Here is an 18,999-nt window from a genome sequence, read left to right on the forward strand (position 1 = left end):
CAAGCACTCTGGGAAGGGTCAGGCTCCGGCGGGAAGGCGGAGCAGTTGGTGAGCTTCATGGGAAGCGTGGTCTCTCCCGGAAAAACCACTTCCACCAGGAGCACGGAGCGAGAACCCGTAATAGAGAGGGGCGGGCTAAGGGAGAAGGGGCGGAGCTACAGCGGGGCTGGGTGGAGCAGGGTGGAACCCAGGCGAGGAGGGAGTGGCTACATTAAGGGCAGGGAGGCTGGGTGCGCCCTTCCTCGGATCCCTAGAGCTGCTGGCGGGACCGGCTCAGCCGGTCCAATCATCCTCCGGTGCTGGGAGAACGGGGAGGGGCAAGAACTATGGAACTCCTATGGAAGGAGACCAAGAGTACAAGGAGTAGGGGCTAACTGGGCAGCTATAGTCCGGAGGCCAGACTCCCACTGAAGATGGCACCATTGCTCCAACAGTAGGCTTTGATGGCAACACTTTGAGGGAAGTGTTGATACAGACTTTTTCAAGAGAATGAGAGTTCTGAAACATATGGGAGTTTTAGTGTTCCATCTCTTGAGGGACCACATCTATCGGGCTTTCTTATTTTCCCAAACGTGGGTTTTCTTGTTTTTGTTATTCCCAAGTGGCTGCCCTGTAGAGATTTCTAGTAAAAGTCTTAAATGAAAAGGACTGTGTGTTATGCTTGTCTTCAGAAAAGTAGGGCTGGAGAAAGCTGCAAGGGACAGAGTAGTAGGACTGTCAGAAGACACAAGGCGGCATGCTGTGGTTGGTAGCTATACATTGCTGAAGAGCAAAGGGATGATCTATCCCACACACTAAATGTCTTCTTCATTTGACAGTCGGGAAGCTGAAAAACTTTGGTATTTTTATTCAAGCATGTATAAAAACAAAACAAAAAACTTCACGGATACAAAAGATACCCCGTTTCCCATCCAAGGGGACAGAGGCCTGAAGCTGGGTCCTCTTTCTATTCCAACTGGAAACTTCCCACTACTGGATGAGAATAGACCCTAAAAGTGGCTCTTGGGACCGTTATGATCTGTCCCTTGGGTGAGAAGTGATCATTTACAGCACATGTAGGTTATGGTTTACACAAAAATGTCCAGTTATTTTTCCTTCTGACCACCCCATTACCCCCACTTCCTGAGATGAGAAGCCTGGGTGTAGGAGGAGGCTGTGGTTGTTGGGCTTGATTCAGTGCAAAAATAAGACAACGCCCCTTACAAGGACTCTGACTTATATCAGTTTTCCTTGATATCTTACAGTAAGAAAACCTGCATTGGACGATTCCGAATCCTGAACCTGCCACTTACTTAATCTCTTTAAGGCTCAGTTTCCTTTTTTTGTGAAATGGGATAATCCCTAGCTCACAGAACTGTTGTAAGGATCAAGTGAGATAATGTAGGTAAACTTTAGGATGATGGCTGGCATTGTAAATGCTCAATTAATAGTAATATCTATGCCCAATCTCTTTCTTCACTCAAGATTTGAAGCTTTCCATTCTTTCCAGGGGACTGAGTCATAAATTATACTTTCCCCTGCCCGGGTACCCCTGTTTCCTCTTCCTGAGGAGTCTGATGGGAAACACAAGCACACTTTAAAGCCTAATCTCAACAAGTCAGAGTCTGAAAAAAAGGGACATGGGAGTAATCCTTCATATCTCCAGGGAGTCCCCCTGAGGAAGCTGAGGAATGGGATTAGGAAAGCACACAAAATAGGGAAAACCTCCTTTCCCAGGAATGGGAAAGAGAAGAAAAGTGCACAGCTGGCTACATACCACAAGAATTTTGTGTCAAAGTGTTTAAAAGCCTCCAAGGGTTGAATGGAATTGTCTGGGACTGGGGAAATGGGGCTGAGACCTGTGAGGGAGGGACTAGGGAGAAGACGAGTACCCTCTAGAGGCACTAGCTGCCATGAAATGCTCCCTGAGTACTTTAGGAAGCAGGGGTTATGTTCTCTGAGCATTAGCCTTGGGGAAAAGCCTGCTGTGCCAGTAATCAGGGTTATCAAAAGCAGAGTCAGTGGCTTCTAAACTACGTAGAGTTTTGAGGCGGGCACAGTGGACATGGGGGGCATGGTGTCCAGGCCCCTGGAAAGCTCTCATCTCTTCATACCCTTGTTCAGCTGCTGGGCAGGCCCCCATAGCTGCATAATCTCCCCCAGGAGCTCCCCCACCATGTCGCCGATTCATATATTCATAGTCCTCATCCGGGGTTGTGCCAGCAGTGGCCATGATTGGCACAGGGTTGAGTGGGCAACTCTGTGTGCTGCCCAGGGAAGCGCTGAGGTCTGATCCCACATCCATGTACTCATAACCCAGCTCCTCAAGAGAGCTAGGCCTAGGGGGACGAGGCGGACTGTGCCTTCTTCTCCGGTTCATGTATTCATATTCCTCATCTTCATCTTCTTCTTCAGTACCCAGGACAGAACTGAGGCCCACTGAAGAAAGGGTGCCCTCCCGGGAGGAGGGAGTACCTGGAGATTGAGAAAAGAGGCTAGGTATGTGGAGAACATGGTAGTAGGCAGTGGGAAGTGGGGGAAAGTTAGGAAAAAATGAAAAGGGAGGGATAGGATCAGAGAAGACAAGGGGCGCCTGGGTGGCTCAGTGAGTTAAGCATCCAACTCTTGATTTCGGCTCAGGTCATGATCTCCAGGTTCATGGGATCCAGCCCCACATCGGGCTCTGCTGACAGTGTGGAGCCTGTCTGGGACTGTCTGTCTCTCTCTCTCTCTGCCCCTCCCCTGCTTGCAAGAGCAGTGCTCTCTCTCCCTCGCTCTCTCTCAAAAATAAAGTTAAAAAAGATCAGAGAAGATAAAAGGATTAGGATAAGCCTGGGGAAAAGATTAGAGAAAGATCTGAGGAAAACCCTAGGAAGAGTCAGGCACCTTTGAGGTGTGCATCTGGCATGACATATCCATTGACATCCTCTTCCTCTAATCCTGGTGGGGAGAGTGGGGTGACAGGAGTGAGCAGGCTGTGGCGCTGGGAATGGTAGGCACTGTCTCCACGTGGCCGTGGGCTCCGGCTCCGGCTCCTACACATTGACACCTTCTCCTGGAGCTCAGCCTCAGAGCCTGTCACATGGCCTTCTGAAGACTCTGATGCCAGGCGTCCCCGTGGCAGTGGGTGCAGGGAGACTGGACGGGGACACCGCTCACCACCCCCACAGACTGCAGACTCCTAAGGAGGAAAGTAAAACAGAGATTTACACAGAGACAAGGAAAGAGATATTTGTTTAGGAGACTGGGTTGTTCATAGCCTTCTTTTTTTGTAGGACACTGATTGAACCTCAAAGGTTTTGGGGTGCCTAGGTGGCCCAGTCAGTTAAGCATCCCACTTCAGCTCAGGTCATGATCCCACAGTTCATAGGTTTGAGCCCTGCATTGGGCTCTGTGCAGACACCTTGGAGCCTGGAGCCTGCTTCAAATTCTGTGTCTCCCTCTCTCCCATTCCCCCTCCCCTGCTCGCACCCTGCCTCTCTTTCAAAAATAAATACTTAAAAAAACCCACAAAAAACAAAACAAAAAACCCTAAAATGTTTCTAAAGTGTCCCACACTGCCCCTATGGGTCCTAAGACACTGCCACCTAGCCTCGCAGTAGCCCCTCAAAGAGACAGACCTTACCTGGCAGGCCTCCCCAAGATTACCCTGGTTCATAGGCATATAGCCAGATGATGGGCTTAAAAGGCTCTGGCTCTAGGATGAAAAAAAGTGAAGAAGAGGTTTGATTAAGGGAGAAATCTACTCACCATGGGGGCCTTTGAGTAGTTAATCTAGGTATCAGTGGGGTTCATGAGGGTGCAGGTACGTAGAGGGCTCAGGGTGCAGAAAGTCTTGAAGCGCTGGGAAGTTCCTTACCCCACGGGGCCGATTAAGTGTTCCAACTGGCAGGCTGAGAGCAGAGCCTAGTGTGGCTGCCAGGCCATCCTCCTCTGATTCCAAGTCCAGGTCCAGCTCAAGTTCTGGCTCCAGCTCCACTTCCTCCAGTTCCTTGTTTGTCAGAGCAGGGGGTTCTGCCCCAGGGGGTATTCCAGGCCCACTTTCTCTCTGTAGGGACAGGTGATTGTTAAGGTGGATCCTCGTTCCTGCCCTGCCAAGTCTGCTTTCCTCTAGATCTCCTTGACAACAACTAGTTCCTTCTCACCTTTATGACCAGATACCGTGGTGGGTCTCGGGCCATCCTGGTAAACTCATTGGCTAGTTCTTTAAAGGTTGGGCGAATATTCTCATCAATCATCCAACCTAGGGGTAAGATGTAGAAGTAGAGCCATAAGAGGGAAGTGGAGTAGGGAGGGAAGTCAGTTAGAAAATGGCTGGGGGATCAGGGGTGCGTGGATGGCTCAGGAGGTTGAACATCCAACTTTTGATTTTGGCTCAGGTCATGGTCTCACGGTTCGTGAGACTGAGCCCTGAGTCGGGCTCTATGCTGCCAGCACAGAGCCTGCTTGGGATTCTCTCTTTCCCTCTCTCTCTGCCCCTCCCCTGCTCGTACTCCCACTCTTTCTCAAAATAAAGAAATAAACATGTAAAAAAAAAAAAAAGGCTAGGATCAGCAGGTAACTCACACTTGACCATGACCATGTACACATCAATGGTACAGATCTGAGGCTGCGCCAATCGCTCCCCCTTCTCTAGCAGGTCAGGTACTTCAGCCAGTCGTAGCCCAGCATAGGGCTCTGCCCCAAAGGTCATCAGCTCCCAAACTGTCACTCCTGGTATAGGAAGACATGACTAGTTGATGGCAAAATAGTAGACATGGCATGAAGACTAAGGGGAGGCAGAATTTAATCTAACACAAGGATCCGAAGGGCCTAGAAATTCTAAGGGGTCTCTCAAAAGGCAACTATGGGATTTGGGCCAGTGATGATATGGAGGGTATCCAGATGGACTGACCATAGCTCCAGACGTCACTCTGGTGTGTGTATTTCCCAAAATGGATACTCTCGAGGGCCATCCACTTAATTGGAGTCTGGGGAATTGAAGGCAAAAGTTGATTTCTAAAAATTTTCTTAGCACTTCTAAACCCCAAGTTCTCTATCACTCTTTTCTCTGTTGCTTTCTGAACTCGTACTTCTGGCATCTCCAAGTTCCTCTCCTTGAACTTACCATGAAGCATTTCTTTGCCTCTGAAGGAGACCACTGACTGCTTCCTGTCCCCATGCTTCACTCCACCCCCACCTCCTTACCCAGCCCTTTGTGTCACCTCACCTTGGCCTCACTGTGTAGTAGCTGCTTATCGTCAGGGGGCAGCAGGTCCGCCACCCCAAAATCTGCCACCTGAACCTGACTGGGTGACTTCAGTAGCACATTTCGGGCAGCCAAGTTCCTATGCACCATACCATGCTCCTCAAGGTAGTACATACCCTACAGAGGAAGGAAGTATTCTCAAGGTTGGGGGAGTTGCTCCTTGAGATCCAGAATCATCCCAAACCCTAAAGGCACCTCTCCGAATTTCAACTCCCTGCCAGCCATCAGTCAGGCAGTTCAGTCATAGGACTCCTCCAGGTTCCTCTCACCTTGGCAATCTGTACTCCCCAGTTGAGCAGCAGCTGGGGCCCCAGTGCTCCACGGTGTTGTCTCACGTGATCCAGCAGGGAGCCCAGAGGCAAGTACTGAGTGACAAGCTGCAGAGATGACCCTGGGCACAGTCCCAGCAGCCGTACAATGTGGGCATGGTCTAGGCTACCAATGGCCAGCATGTGCTAAGAGACACAAGAGGGGTTATCCAGGGATCAAACAGGTCTACATACGTACACCCAGATCAGGGCTATCCCAACATTCAAGGACATCAGTATGGTTAACAGTACTTACTGACACAGGACCATGCCTTTACATAAGCGTATCTAATATTGACCTCTTTTCCAGTGGCATACAGAACACCCTTCCCTCACTTACGTCTGTCACATCTTGAAAACTTTGCCGTCCACTCTTATCCTCAATGACTTTAATGCAGACTGGAATCTTGATTGATTCACCCTCAGGAATCCACACTCCCTAAGAAGTTTTGGACAGGAGTCAGCCAAAGGTCATTCTCCCCAGGCTAGCCCTTTCCCTCAATCTTTCTCTCCTTCACCCTAGATCTTTCCCCTCCTCCTCCACAGACTTTCTGCAGGCCACTCACTTTGTGCACAGTTCCAAAGACGCCCGAGCCAAGCACTTTAAGCTTCCTCAGCTCTGTTTCTTTGAAGATTCTGGCCAAGACTTTGTTAGCCTTCTCACTGGGATCCAGAGGTTCTATGCTCTGAGGAGCAGAAGGGAAGAAAATACTCAAGCCCATTGCCATGCCCCACTCCCAACTCTCTCCCTATAGGTGGATGCTCAGAGCCACAAAACCCAAAGGGGTGGGAGCAAGAAGAGGAATTGTCTTTAGTCTTAAGAAGCGTTGCAAGCTTATTGGGGAGTAACAGACCCTAAGGACTGAGGAAGTTTTTTGTGTTCATGAGACCAGCAATTAAGAGGGTTGGGTTTCCCCTTTGATGGAGGGAAGGGGGAAGAGTTGCTAATGCTGTCACCTTGAATACTTCTTTACAGTTCCCTATGCTTTCCAAAGCATTTCCACATACATCAGCCCCTTTCACCCTTACAGCCATTCTGTAAGGATGAATGTTATTTCTCGTGTACATGTGCATAAAATGAGGCACAGAGAAGGAAAGTAACTTCAAAATCATGTGGCAAATTAATGGCAAAATCAGGACTAGGATGCATGTCTCCCATTTCTCTGGCCAGAGTTCTTTTTAATGGGCCATACTACCTCCTTGAAGAAAAGGATCAAATCTCTGGGAAAGGAGGCTCTTAAAGAGTGATGGTATGGGGTACCTTTCAAGATTAGGCTAGGCACTTACCTCACCCCGTTCCAAGTAGCGCCTCATAGCCCTCTTATTCTGAATCCGGCGCCCACGCAAATAGAGAAAAGTGCCTCCCAGGATCAGGAAAACCACTGCCAATCCTACTACCACTGTTAAACCCATTGCCAGATGGGTTTTGCTGTGGGATAGAGAAGCCCAGCATTATCCTAGGCCTACACCTGCCTTACAAATATCACCTATGCCGGGGTGCCTGGGTGGTTCAATCAATTAAATGTCAGACTCTTGATTCTGGCTCAGGTCATGATCTCACAGTTAGGGAATTCAAGCCCCGTGTCAGGCTCCACACTGATAGGCTCCACACTATCAGTGGAGCCTCTTCCCATACTATCAGTGTGGAGCCTGCTTGGATTCTCTCTCTCTCTCTCTCTCTCTCTCTCTCTCTCTGCCCTACCCCTGCTTGCACTCTCTCTCTCCCTTTCTCTAAATAAATAAATAAATAAATAAATAAATAAACAAACATCCTTTAAAACAACAATAACCAAAATAAAACAAAACAAAAAAACAAATGTCATTTATGGTACAGATCTGGGACAAGAAATTAACATTCACACATACACATGTCCTTGAGCACTGAAAGGGTTAGCCTAAATCTGGACCTCCTGAGGCTACTACAAGCTAATTTTCGGAAGGGAAGGCCAGAAGCCTGGATTCTTGCGTCTCTGAGTCCAGTGATAGTGGTGTATATAGAAAGTCAAAATGAATAGAGTCATCTCTTCCCAGCAGGTAACTGCCGCCTCCCTAGCTTCTCTCCCAAATATCCCCAGCTTCCTAATCTCCAAGCCCATCATACCTGATCAGTGCTGGTGTTTGGCCTAAACAGTCTTGCAGCTCTGGTCCCTTACACCTGGAGAACAAAGTCACCTCCTTAAATGGGAGCTTGGGAGACTCCCATAGGAAGCTCAATTCTGACAGCCTCAACATACAACACTGTTTCAGATCCTACCATAGTGTCCCATCCTGGAGCCCAAATCATATCCCAAGACATGGCCCCCATCTCTAGCTTACCAACCCTTCCTGAGTCCCTCTCTTGAATGAAACTCCCCTGAGCTGGGGTTATTCCAGGTTCTCAAAACTGTGGTATAATTGTATGCTGTTACTGAGATTCCCTTTCTCCAATCCTTCATTATGCAGCTGAGAGTGATTCTTAAGTCATAGTTCCTTTCTTCTTTCGGCTCCCTTTACCCTCTACTTTCCCCCTAGTTTTATGTTCTCCCCTTCCCCCCACATCAGCCCATCACTGACCCCTGGGTGCAGTTCTCATGGCAGGGCCGACATTCATTCTGAGAATCTGGGTACTTGTAGATGGGGCCCTTGGCACCAAGGACTCCATAGGGGCAGCTGCTCACACAGTGAGGCCCATCTCGAAAATGGGCACACTGAGCACATGCATCAGAGCCCTGGGTGGAAGAGAGAAGGGCGGGAAGGATGGGATGCCAATGTCAATTTCATACCTCCCAGCAAGGACAAACCCAGCCATTCAAGAGGCTTCACCCATAGACCCTAGTGTTATCTGGCCTCCCTGTGTTGGCCTTGGGATTTGGCCATATCATTCCCAGGACCTTCAAGTGTTGTCCTTGCCCTCTCTCCCTTAGAGATCCTGGTGTTGCTACCGTACCGAGCCATTGCATGTGGCACTACCCTCCATGGGTTGGCACTCCGGGTGACAGGAGAAGCATTCAGCCTCATGGGAAAACTCACGAGGCTCCCTGCAATGGAGGGTTAAAGGAGGGGGTCACTTCTAAGTCCTGACCTTTACTTCCTGACCCCCCAACCACAGGGTCCCCTTCTTCATTCCCACCAAAGCATATGCAGAGTCATCTAACGGCTTTCAGGTGCCACCTGAACAGCTCCATCCCGGGGTCCCAACCGCCCCCCCCATCCCTTCTTGACTCTCTCGCCCCTCACTATTACCCATTCAGAAAGTTGCAGTGGGTCACACAGACACCGCCTCGGCTGTAGTTTCGACAGGATAGGCACTGACCAGGACCTGGGCCCCAGCATCCCCCAGAGGAGCACAGGGGATCACATACTTTGCCCTCTGCCACTGGAAAGGAAAGGGTGAGTTAGGAGGAGTCAGAGCTCTAACATGCCCTCTTTGGAACTCTTCCTCATAATCGCCTCCAGCTCGACATACCCCTCTCCTTGGTTCCACCCCCATCCCTTCTACTTCCGGGGCGGACAGTCCTTACACTGTACTCTCTCCTCCCTGACCTCCTCTTCCCACCACCCTGGGGGTTGTGTCCCTACCGCAGTCTCTGCGGGGCCGGTTATGTTTGATGTCTAGTCTCTCTTCCGGAGGCCCCCGCAGCAGCCGGGTCCAGTTCAGAGAATGGTGGTAGCACAGCTGCCTATTGGCGCTTATGTAGATACGCCCGGCACTGATTTCTTTCAAAGATCGGAGGCCCAACGATGTTATATTCAAGTTCTTCATGATCAACAAAGAGAAGCCCCGGCTGAGAACAAGGAGACAGGATGAGAAGGGGGAAAAATGACCATGCAGTGGATTCATGTTCATTCAACAAATTTGCTCTGGGCCAGTCAGATCACTGAGACGGACACCCCTTCCTTTTGCCTTTTCTTCTTCAGACTGGCAGATCCTTTGGGACTGCTGTATGACACAACACCTTGTACTTCACGCAAGGATGCCTATGAAACAGGGTTCATTGCCTGGAGATGCTATTACCTCCACACTCTTTACTACTCACTTGTAGAGGCTCCTGCCCCCAATGGTTGTCAGGTTGGAAAAGACACTGAAGTTGTGCATGTGGGGAGGCCAGGATTGGATGTTCAGGTAACCTGGGGGGCCAGAGAGAAGTATGTGAGCAGGGAAATCTTTGCCGCTTGCTTTCTCAGGTTCTATTGGTCCTTCCCCTGTTGCTTGGGGACATGATTTTATAAGTGGTTACGTAGCAATTAGTGCCAGTGGTTTACCTATTCCTCTCAGACAAGATCACTCACCTGTGATCTCCCGTACTGTCCGGAAGACATTGAGCTTCTCAGGGTCCAGGGCAGGGATCTTGTGCCAGGGGTCGCTGGAAAGAATAGTAAAAACCAGTTGACAAGGTAGAGGTAGAACCCAGTAGCAACAAGCATGCCTAGGCTCAGAACTTAGTTTCTAAACACCATCCTCCACTGAAAAGGAACAGGGCTCCTTGGAGAAAGGGCTAGGGCAGGAAAAATATAACATGAGTTTACAGCATCTTATGCCAAACGGTATGGAAGTGCCCCCATTGGCCAGTTCAGAGATAACTGAACACCAAAATAATGACTGTAAAAGATTATAAAAAATTGAATGAAATAGGTATTATTGAATAAACAAATAAATGGGAAGGGGAGACTCTTCCTAACACTGAAATGCCAACAAATAAATGTAAAAGGACTAATGGAATTAGAAAACCATCATGCGGCAACTCTCGTTAAATAACTGATTTAGGGGGTTCCTGGGTGGCTCAGTTGGTTAAGTGTAAGACTCTTGATTTTAGCTCAGGTCATGATCTCGAGTTCATGGGTTTGGGCCCAGCGTCGTTTCATGCTGAGGGTGCAGAGTCTGTTTGGCATTCTTTGTCTCCCTCTCTCTCTCTCAAAAATAAAGAAAGAAACATAAAAAAAAAACTGATTCAGGCAGGGGCACCTGGCTGCCTCAGTCGGTGGAACATGAGACTCTTGATCTTAGGGTTGTGAGTTCGAGCCCCACGTTGGTTGTAGAGATTACTTAAAACTAAAATCTTAAAAAAAAAAAAAAAAAAGAGGACACCATGTCCTTGTCTCTTGCCACTCAGCTAAATGGTATCAGATTGCTTAGGGATGTCTCTGAGGGGATTCAAGCCCTGGGTGGGAGACGGAATTACGCATGGTCAGGTACTGTGTGACTTTTAAAATTTTATGACTTATATTCTTAATCAGCTGCATATATGGAGTGCTGAACCAAATGTAGTGAACTGTGAGGGGCTGGATGGGGTGAGGGATTAGAAAAGGAAAGCAGAGTCTCTAACCCATTGAGGCCAGTGATAAGAAAGTCCAGGTTGCCCAGGATCTTGGTGCAGTTCACAAACCCATCAATGTTGCTAGAGTCCACAGTCTGGAAGCGGCTCCCGGAGCCCGTCCCCTCACAGGCTGCAAACACAACAGAGGCTCAGTGGGCGGGGCCTGATTGGTCTCTGGGGAAAGGAGGTCTTTTTGCCAACTCCTCGCCATCTCCTACTCACCTTTAGGGCACAGCCCCCCACAAGGTTCACACATCTTGAGTCCATTTTTATCTACTTCCATCTTGTCAGGAGGACAGGCCCGGACACAAGAAGTTTGATCTACCACAAAGTTATCTAGGAAAGACGAAGGCACCATTAGTGACAAGGGAGGAACACTGCCAACCACCAACTGAATCTTGCTCCCTCCTGCTCTTTGCTGGATCTGCCCCGACTTACCACCGAAGGCTCCTGAAGCACTGTCCTATGGATTAGAAAGGCCCTTTGCTCTTTGTTTCAGAACTAGGAGCAATTACTAGAAATCATGGGGAAGCAGATGGGGGACTAGGGCATAGGGATCATTCACTGGAGGTTGTCAGATGATCACAACCCACATCCTCTATTTACCACCCAACTTGATCCCTTTTACCTCCTCAAATGTTGTCTAAAATCTAGTTTCCACGACCATTGTTCCTCTCCTTAGACACTTACGGGGACAGCTGGCTACACAAACTCCACCATACTGATACTTGGTGTGGGGATTGGGTTCCAGCTGGAAAGTTAGCTTGTTGTAAACAAGAGGCTGTGGACACTGGCGTACACACGCCCCACTGTCATTGAAGAGTCGACAGGCCTAGGAACACAGGAGATTCATAAAACTCACGTTATGTACGTACCCCTACCTCCTCCCAAAGCCCACATCCCCATTTCAGAACGCAGGCAAATGGTGGTACATACAAAGCAGTCTGTATCCTGAGGGCCTGAGCAGCCCCCTGCACACTCATCATGGCAGCACTGGTTGGGGTTGGGCCCAAAGCAGTGACCATTACACTGAGGGGCACAGATAGTCTTGGTCACTATAGAAAGAGAGAAAGCATGGCTGTCAGGGCTCTTAAGACTGTATTCTGAGGGGCACCTGGGTGGCTCAGTCGGTTAAGTGACTGACTTTGGCTCAGGTCATTATCTCACGGTTCATGAGTTCAAGCCCCATGTCAGGCTCTGTGCGGACAGCTCAGAGCCTGGAGCCTGCTTCAGATTCTGTGTCTCCCTCTCTCTCTGCCCCTCCCCCACTCACACTCTGTCTCTCTGTCTCTCTGAAAAATAAATAAATATTAAAAAAAAAAAAGACTGTATTCTGAGACCACTGCTCACTCTCTTGCCCTCTAGGCTTGTCCCTACTCCCAGTGTTAACATAGATTGGGGTGGGCAGGGATATGAAAGTGCATGAACTTGAAGTTTTTAGAAGGGAGAAAACCCACATGTCTGGCAGTCTTCCAGTCTAGGACCCCAGCAGCGCCCCTTGCAGGCCTCATGACAGGGGGGACCTGGTTGGGAAGGAAAGCAACACAAAGGGCTGTCAGGGCTAAGAAAGCCTTGCTTGAATCAACAGGGTATGATGTCAGCACACAGACACCCCAGTCCCAGGAAGCAAAGAGCCAGGGCAGTGTCCCTCCTTGCCCTTCCAGAGCAAGGCTGGGCTCAAGTGAACCTGTCAACAACGGGTGGAGCCACACCTCCATACCACCCACAGGGCAGCTGAAGGGGTGAGTCTGGCGCAATTGCCAAGCTCAGCCCCAGTCCAAACCCAGGAACTTGTTTCCTCCTTGGCAAACTGAACCCAGCAGGAGTATGTGTGAGTGGACAGGGACAGCAGATCTTGATCAAGGGTAGGTTCCAGGGAGAATGGAAAATGTTATAATGGAAAAAGATGTGGATATGGAGCCCAAAGATCTGGCTTCCTCACTTAGTAACAGATCTTCTGCTCCTTTTCTTCACATATTGCTTCTAGGGTTTGGATTCTAGGAGACTGACCTCCTCCCTCCTCGCAGGCTCCTTGGGTCTGGAGCCTGAGGTGTTTTTTTCAGTGGAGAGGTGGGTTCGAATTAAGGATATAATGATGATGGGAAAGGGGTCACTCTGGTTTGGTGGGGGCAGGGGAGCAGTCTTGATCATGTTCACTCACAGCTCTTGCCATTGTCCTTCACCACTATCTCGGCATCTCGGTCCCTCACGATGTCCCTCCAGTCGATTGTGTCCATGTGACAAAGTTTATCATTCTTCTCAATATAAACACCCCCTGACAGAATCTCTGAGATAGGGAAGAGAAGTGACAGGCTTAAGGGCTGCAGCAGACCTCCTCTTCCCTACACACCCCACCAACCCAAAAGGCCACCCAAGACTCAGAAAGAGGGGAGAAGGGACAGATGAATATGTCTAATTAAATCCGAACTGCAGAAAAGGCTTGCCTTGTAATGTAGAGGAGGAGCCAGGCCAAAAGAAAACTTCTGCCTCCTCAGACACCTGTCCAAATCCGGTTTAGCCAGTGGGGGAGGGGAAGGGAAAGCAAGAGAGAAGATCCCTGACTCAGCCACCTCCTTCCCCCGCCCTACCTGTGTGTTTTCCAACTGACAGGGACAGGGAGAAGTAGAAGGTAGCCATGCGACATCTAACTCTCATGTTTCCCCAGCCTGTGGGGAATTATGAGGGGGTAAAGATAGAGGAGTGGGGGCGGGGGACCCCTTGGGTGGCTCAGTCGGTTAAGGTTAAGCATCCAACTTCAGCTCAGGTCATGATCTCGCAGTCCATGAGTTCAAGCCCCGTGTCGGGCTCTGCACTGACAGCTCAGAGCCTGGAGCCTGCTTCAGATTCTGTGTCTCCCTCTCTCTGCCCCTCTCCTGCTCATGCCTCTGTCTTTCTCTCTCACTCTCTCTCTCTTTCTCTCAAAAGTGAATAAACATTAAAAAAATTTGTTTAATAAAAATAAAAGTAAAGATAGAGGAGTGGGTAACAGATCCAGCTCCAACTCCAGACCCATGGGACATAAGGACCTTCCCCCTGGGCCGCAGACGCCTTTGCTCCCTATCAGGGCCCTATATGGTTTAAGGAGTAGTGGACCTTTAGACTACAATGTTCAACATGGTGGGCCCCATGAAAGGGGCACTTAGTGAGCAGTCTCGGGTTACCATCGAGGAGGCACCTGTCTGCAGGTTGGTTGAGGGGCAAGACTAGAAGGAATCATCAGGAACTGACCGGTGAGCTGAGTAAAGCGGAGCTGGCGCAGAGCATGGCTAGAGTTGGTGTTATAGTTCAACATGACAAAGATGGCAAACTTCCCATCGTAGACCTGGGTCCCCCGCACCACCCGGAGGTTGGGTAGTGGCAGTGTAGAGAACTCATTCATGGCCACGAGGACATAGCCGGTCACTTCTCGGATCCACTGTGATGGAACAGAGACCATGTCAGTGGGAGGGACAACAGGACAAAAAGCCTCAATCTCCTCTCCCTCCCCAAAGCATTAAGGAATCCCTAACCCCTCAAATTCTTTCCGATTCCTACTTTGGAGTAGGGGAGGAGCTGGTGTCACACTAGTGTGTCCCTTCTGCAAAGGAAGACAGGCAGCAGAAGTGACTGGGGAATTCTAGTCTCCTACCCTCTCTTTCTTAGAGCTCCTCTTGCCGGGAGGGTCCTTGCTTAGTCCCTTCCTGATCTTTCCAGTGCCTATCGGTCCCAGGGGTCTCTCTACATTAGCCCCTGTTGCAGAACACTATGCCACCCCTGCCCGCTTCTCATTGCCAGCTCCCGTGTATCCCTGGCTACGGAGGCAGACCCTAGGTCCCAGATGCCAGTCGTTGTCCCCATAAACACGCAGGTTTGGATCTTAGGAACTCTGGAGCTTTAGGAATGCTGAACTCCAGCAGAGGATAGCCCTGAGGAAGGGATGAAGGCTTCTGTGGGTGGAGTTAAGGGGGAAACAGGTTGAGATAGGGAGTCAGGCACTCTAACCTGCAGGAAGGAGAGATCAGCATTGTGTCCTGTGAGCACAATCTCAAGGTTCCCCATCACCACCTCACACCTCTCGTAGAGCTTGTGCAACGTCTGGTACTGGTTCTCGGCATCGCCAGTCACGCTCAGCCCATTCAGAGTCCCGGGACAGACTGGCAGAGAGTGGCAGAGAGCTGGACACAAGTTTTTAGCCCGGTCCCCCCAGATGGTCTTTGGTCCCCCCCTTTGGTTGCCCCACTCCAGTAACATTCAACAGGATCAAGAGGCAGATGCCTCCAAGCCCACCCCCCCAACCCCCCCTCCCCAGAGACAGACACAAAGGCCCATGTTGGACGGAGAGCCTGAACTCTCTCCTCTCTCACAATCCCCTCACTATCTCTCTGAACAGGAAGGTGAACAGGTTTCCCCTTTCCACCAGGGCCTCCTCTTGCCTCTTTCAGGTGCTACTTTGGGTACTAAGGAGTTAATGAAAGAGGATGTAGGAGGTTTTTTTTCTCCTCAGAGAGGTTAGAAAATGACCACAACTTCATTACACTTTTTTTCCCTTCCCCCTCTCCAACCAGGGTACTTACTTCTCTACCCTCATCCTGCCTCTCTCTAGGTCCTGGAATAAATATCTCTTTGGGGCTAGCACACAGCCCCTATTGTGTCTACCGAGGGTGGGATGGGGGCAGAGGGTGGGGGCAGTGCCCAGGGCCACAGTCCAGCCCACAATGAGGCAATTCTATCTAGGAGGAGGGGGCTGCTCCACCCTGTCCCGAGACACCCTGTCCTCAGTAGCACCCGCCCCCCTCCACCCTCAAGCCTTGGCCTCAGACAAGTGACCTCACTAGAAGGGGGAGCTCTGGTGGGGAGAGGGGGTCAATGTGAGCTTTGTCTTTAAAGCTGGAAGATAAGGAGCTGGTTGCCTACCCTGCACCCCTTCCCCCTTCCTAAATTCTGGCTTCCCTTCTCCCTTCCCCTGTCCCAACACACCCCAGCTCCTCAGCATCACACTTTCCGACAAATACACAGTAGCCTGGAGAGAAACAGCAGAGGCTTCCCCCGATTCTAAGCCTTCCACCCAATTCCATTGTCAAAAGATTCATTAAAAAGTTTTGTAACATGGCAATCCTCACGAGGCATGCCAGTCTTGGGGGTTCATTTGACCTTGTACATATGGAGGACATAGGGGCTATGGAAAATCTTGGACCCTAAGCCCTACCCCTGTCTCCTTCCTCTGGCTCAGTGAAAGACTGTGGGGAGGGGGGGGGGGTTAGATTCCACCTGTTCCAACCACCCTTCCCTGAGGCGCTGGCAGTTTAGGAGGCAGCCTAGGAAGCGGGAGTGGGAATGGAGGGAGGGAAATTAGTGAGGTCCCAACCCCTCCTCCTAGATACACCCCTAGTCTGCTCAGTTGACTTTTGAGCGCTCCCATTCCCTATCGCTCCCCACAATGGGAACGGGGTAGGCTAGACCCAGCAGAGGGGTAAACTGGCTGGGAGCTCCCAGAGGATCCTGGGAACTCTAGGGTCCTTGGGCTGAAAGGAAAGAGACTAGGAAGGTTAGTCATTTCGGGAACAGCCCCACCCCAAACCCCTTCCTGGAAGGACAACCCCTCTTACAAGTCAAGGTGCCAACCCTTGTCCCCAGATAAGGGAGGAGTCAAGATTTCTGCACAGAGAAGTGGGGTACGTATGTGATGTGTGTGTGTACGTGCACTTGCGACACACACAAGCATGTACACAGCTCCCCTGCTGGCCCAGAAATCCATACTGGTTCTGTCCTTGGGTTTCTTTATTAGGAAGTATTCAGGTGGCCCTATCCATCACACCTGCCTTTATGTGTTTGTGAAGACTCTATGTGTCTGGAAGGCTACAGTGTTAGAGGTCCCAGTTCCCTGCCACCCTGAGGGTAAAGTCCATATTACACAAACAGGGAGCAAAGGGCCTCCTCGGGAAGAGAGCATGAAAAACATCTCTAAGGAGGAATAAGGCAGAGTGGGGAGGAGGGCTGGGGGAAGGGGATAATACCCAGGGACCAGGGGCACAGGGAGGGGTTTGGGCACTCCTTTGGTAGAGAGCACTGGGGTGGGTCAGACCAAGAATCTCCAGCCCTTCCTCAACCAGAGGCCTCCTCTCCAATATCCCCCACCCCCATCACAGCCAGGACAAAGGGGCTATAGAAGGACTGAGACAGGGCCGGATGCCCAGAGGCTGCAGGATCCAGATAAAGGGTAAAGAGACCCAACCATGCCTGCCTCCTGTCTCCCTCAGGGAAGGTGGCCAGGATGTGGGACTCCTGGGTTCCTGATTGAATATTCCAAGGGTCTGGATGGGACAGTGATACAGTCATTCTATTCAGTCCCTCCCACTCCAATCCCCAGACCCCCCCACCCCCGCCCTTCACCAGCTGGGAGTGTTCACATCTCAAGATCCCAGGGTCTAAATTTAGGCCCAGCAACTGTGGGGGAAGCACAGGTGTTTCTCCCACTCCCACTCTGGGGAAGAGGCCCTGGCTGTGCCAAACCCCAAGCTGAGGTCTGGGGGAGGGGAAGAGATCAATAGGATTCCTCCAACGTGAGCAACACCAGCACCCTCAGGTGTCCACGATCCCAGAGATACCCCAAAGGGGTGGGCTCCAGTGGCATGGGAGTGACAGGAGGAACAGAAGAGCAATCTGATTCTTGTTAGACTCTAAGAGAGACAGAGTCAGACAATAAAGAGAATGTAGGTGGGGGAGAAGCTGGGTCTAGGAAGGACTCCCAGGACAGGAAGCTCAGAAGTTAGGAGAGGTGCCCTGTTGGGTCTCAGGTTGGGGAGAAAAAAGACAAACAAGAGGAATACAGATTGGACCTCTTTGACCCTACAGCTCCTGGCCCGGAGCCTTATACATAGTAGTTGCTCAATAAATATTAGTTGAATTGATCTAGGTCTTGACAAAACGAGGTTGGTCAAGTCGGGGACCTGCCACTCTATTATCCTGAGGAAAAGAGGGAGGTCGGCCTCTGCGTGGCCTCTCACCTGATGTCACCTGTACTTAGCTCTTTGGTTATTCTCAGCCCTTCCCAGGGCAGGCCAACTCACGGAAGAGGAGGTGCCTGTCTTGTTTTTCCAACAGTAGAGAACAACAACCCCCTCCAGCCCTTCCGTAGCTCCGCCCTGTCGGCAAAACAACGAAACTGGAGGTGCTGAAACCCCGGGACGCGGTTGGGGAACAAACTGAGACATCCCCCCACCCCTTTCTCCAAGACCTAAATCACCCATCATCTCACGTTTACAGAACGAGGTCCCAGCTCCTCTCCCTACAGGGACCCTCAGAAGTGTGATCTGTTTCGGCATCAGCCCCACCGAGAGAGACGAATTAGAGGGTCGGCGACGCGCTGCTGAGCGAGTGTGGGGGGGGGGGTGTGGTTCAGGAATCCCGACCCCGTCGGGACCACGCCGAGAACCCGAGCGTGACGGTCTCCGCCTAGGTGGTCCCAGCGGACCCGGGGTGGGCACCCCCAGCCTCGCCCCGCCCCAGCCGCTGCCCCTGCCCTCCAGAATTCGGCGCACTCGGTTCGGGATCCTGGGTTCCGAGGCTGCGGGTGCCCTCGTGCCACTTACCTGCCTGCGAGTTGCCCACCTCGGAGCCCCGGGCCAAGCTGAGAAAGAAGCCCAGCACCTGCAGAGCCCCATTCGCCCTCATGACTCCAGCAGAGGGTGAAGGCAGCCCCGCCGAATCCGGCCCGGGGTGGGGGTGGGGGGGTGCTGGACTAGGACATCGAAGCGGAGCCACCTGAGCCGCCGGCGACTTAGCAGCGGCGGCAGAGGAGGTTGCAAACTGCAATAGGAGCCGGAGCCAGAGTCCGGGGCGGGATAGTAGGGGAGGGGTGTATGTCTGTGAGAGGGCGAAGGAGGGAGCGCAGGGGGAGGGGGTGAGTCACGGCCGCGCCCCCTCCGGCGCGAGGCTGGCGTGGAGCTGGCTGGAGCCTCCGGCTGCCCGCCCCGAGCGCGCCCCACGCCCCAGTGTTTGTCCGCTTGGCCACGCACATCGAGCATGGGTCTCACCCTAATTTTTCTTCGGGAGCTGGACTAAGGGGGGGGGGCGAGATTCCAAACGCCCCCAAATGTCTCCAAAGGGGAAAGGTGATGGGGGTGGGGAGAGCGCTCCAAAACCCGCCCCCTGAAAGTTGGCCTCGCCCATTAACCAAATCACTCGACTCCCC

At 51.3% G+C, this 18,999-nt stretch overlaps 1 protein-coding gene across 1 annotated transcript; it reads right to left on the reverse strand.

Moving 5' to 3' along the window:
* Positions 1-827: 827 nt before the first annotated feature.
* ERBB3 (erb-b2 receptor tyrosine kinase 3) lies at positions 828-18,660 on the reverse strand. Its single transcript, XM_019454740.2, has 28 exons — positions 18,398-18,660; positions 14,811-14,962; positions 14,058-14,244; positions 12,991-13,116; positions 12,287-12,352; positions 11,766-11,884; positions 11,520-11,661; positions 11,052-11,165; positions 10,839-10,959; positions 9,805-9,878; positions 9,552-9,642; positions 9,094-9,299; positions 8,758-8,890; positions 8,462-8,552; positions 8,089-8,243; positions 7,637-7,690; positions 6,823-6,964; positions 6,102-6,221; positions 5,876-5,974; positions 5,497-5,682; positions 5,189-5,344; positions 4,874-4,949; positions 4,546-4,692; positions 4,125-4,222; positions 3,839-4,027; positions 3,605-3,676; positions 2,866-3,160; positions 828-2,454 (listed from the first exon to the last, which is right to left on the reverse strand). Exons 1-28 carry the CDS (start codon positions 18,477-18,479, stop codon positions 1,928-1,930), a joined length of 4,020 nt encoding a protein of 1,339 aa, XP_019310285.1. The 5' UTR covers positions 18,480-18,660; the 3' UTR covers positions 828-1,927.
* Between the last annotated feature and the right edge of the window lie 339 nt (positions 18,661-18,999).

Source organism: Panthera pardus, unplaced genomic scaffold (genome assembly GCF_024362965.1).
Source record: "Panthera pardus isolate Hobbes unplaced genomic scaffold, ASM2436296v1 HiC_scaffold_6, whole genome shotgun sequence".
Classification (NCBI taxonomy): domain Eukaryota; kingdom Metazoa; phylum Chordata; class Mammalia; order Carnivora; family Felidae; genus Panthera; species Panthera pardus.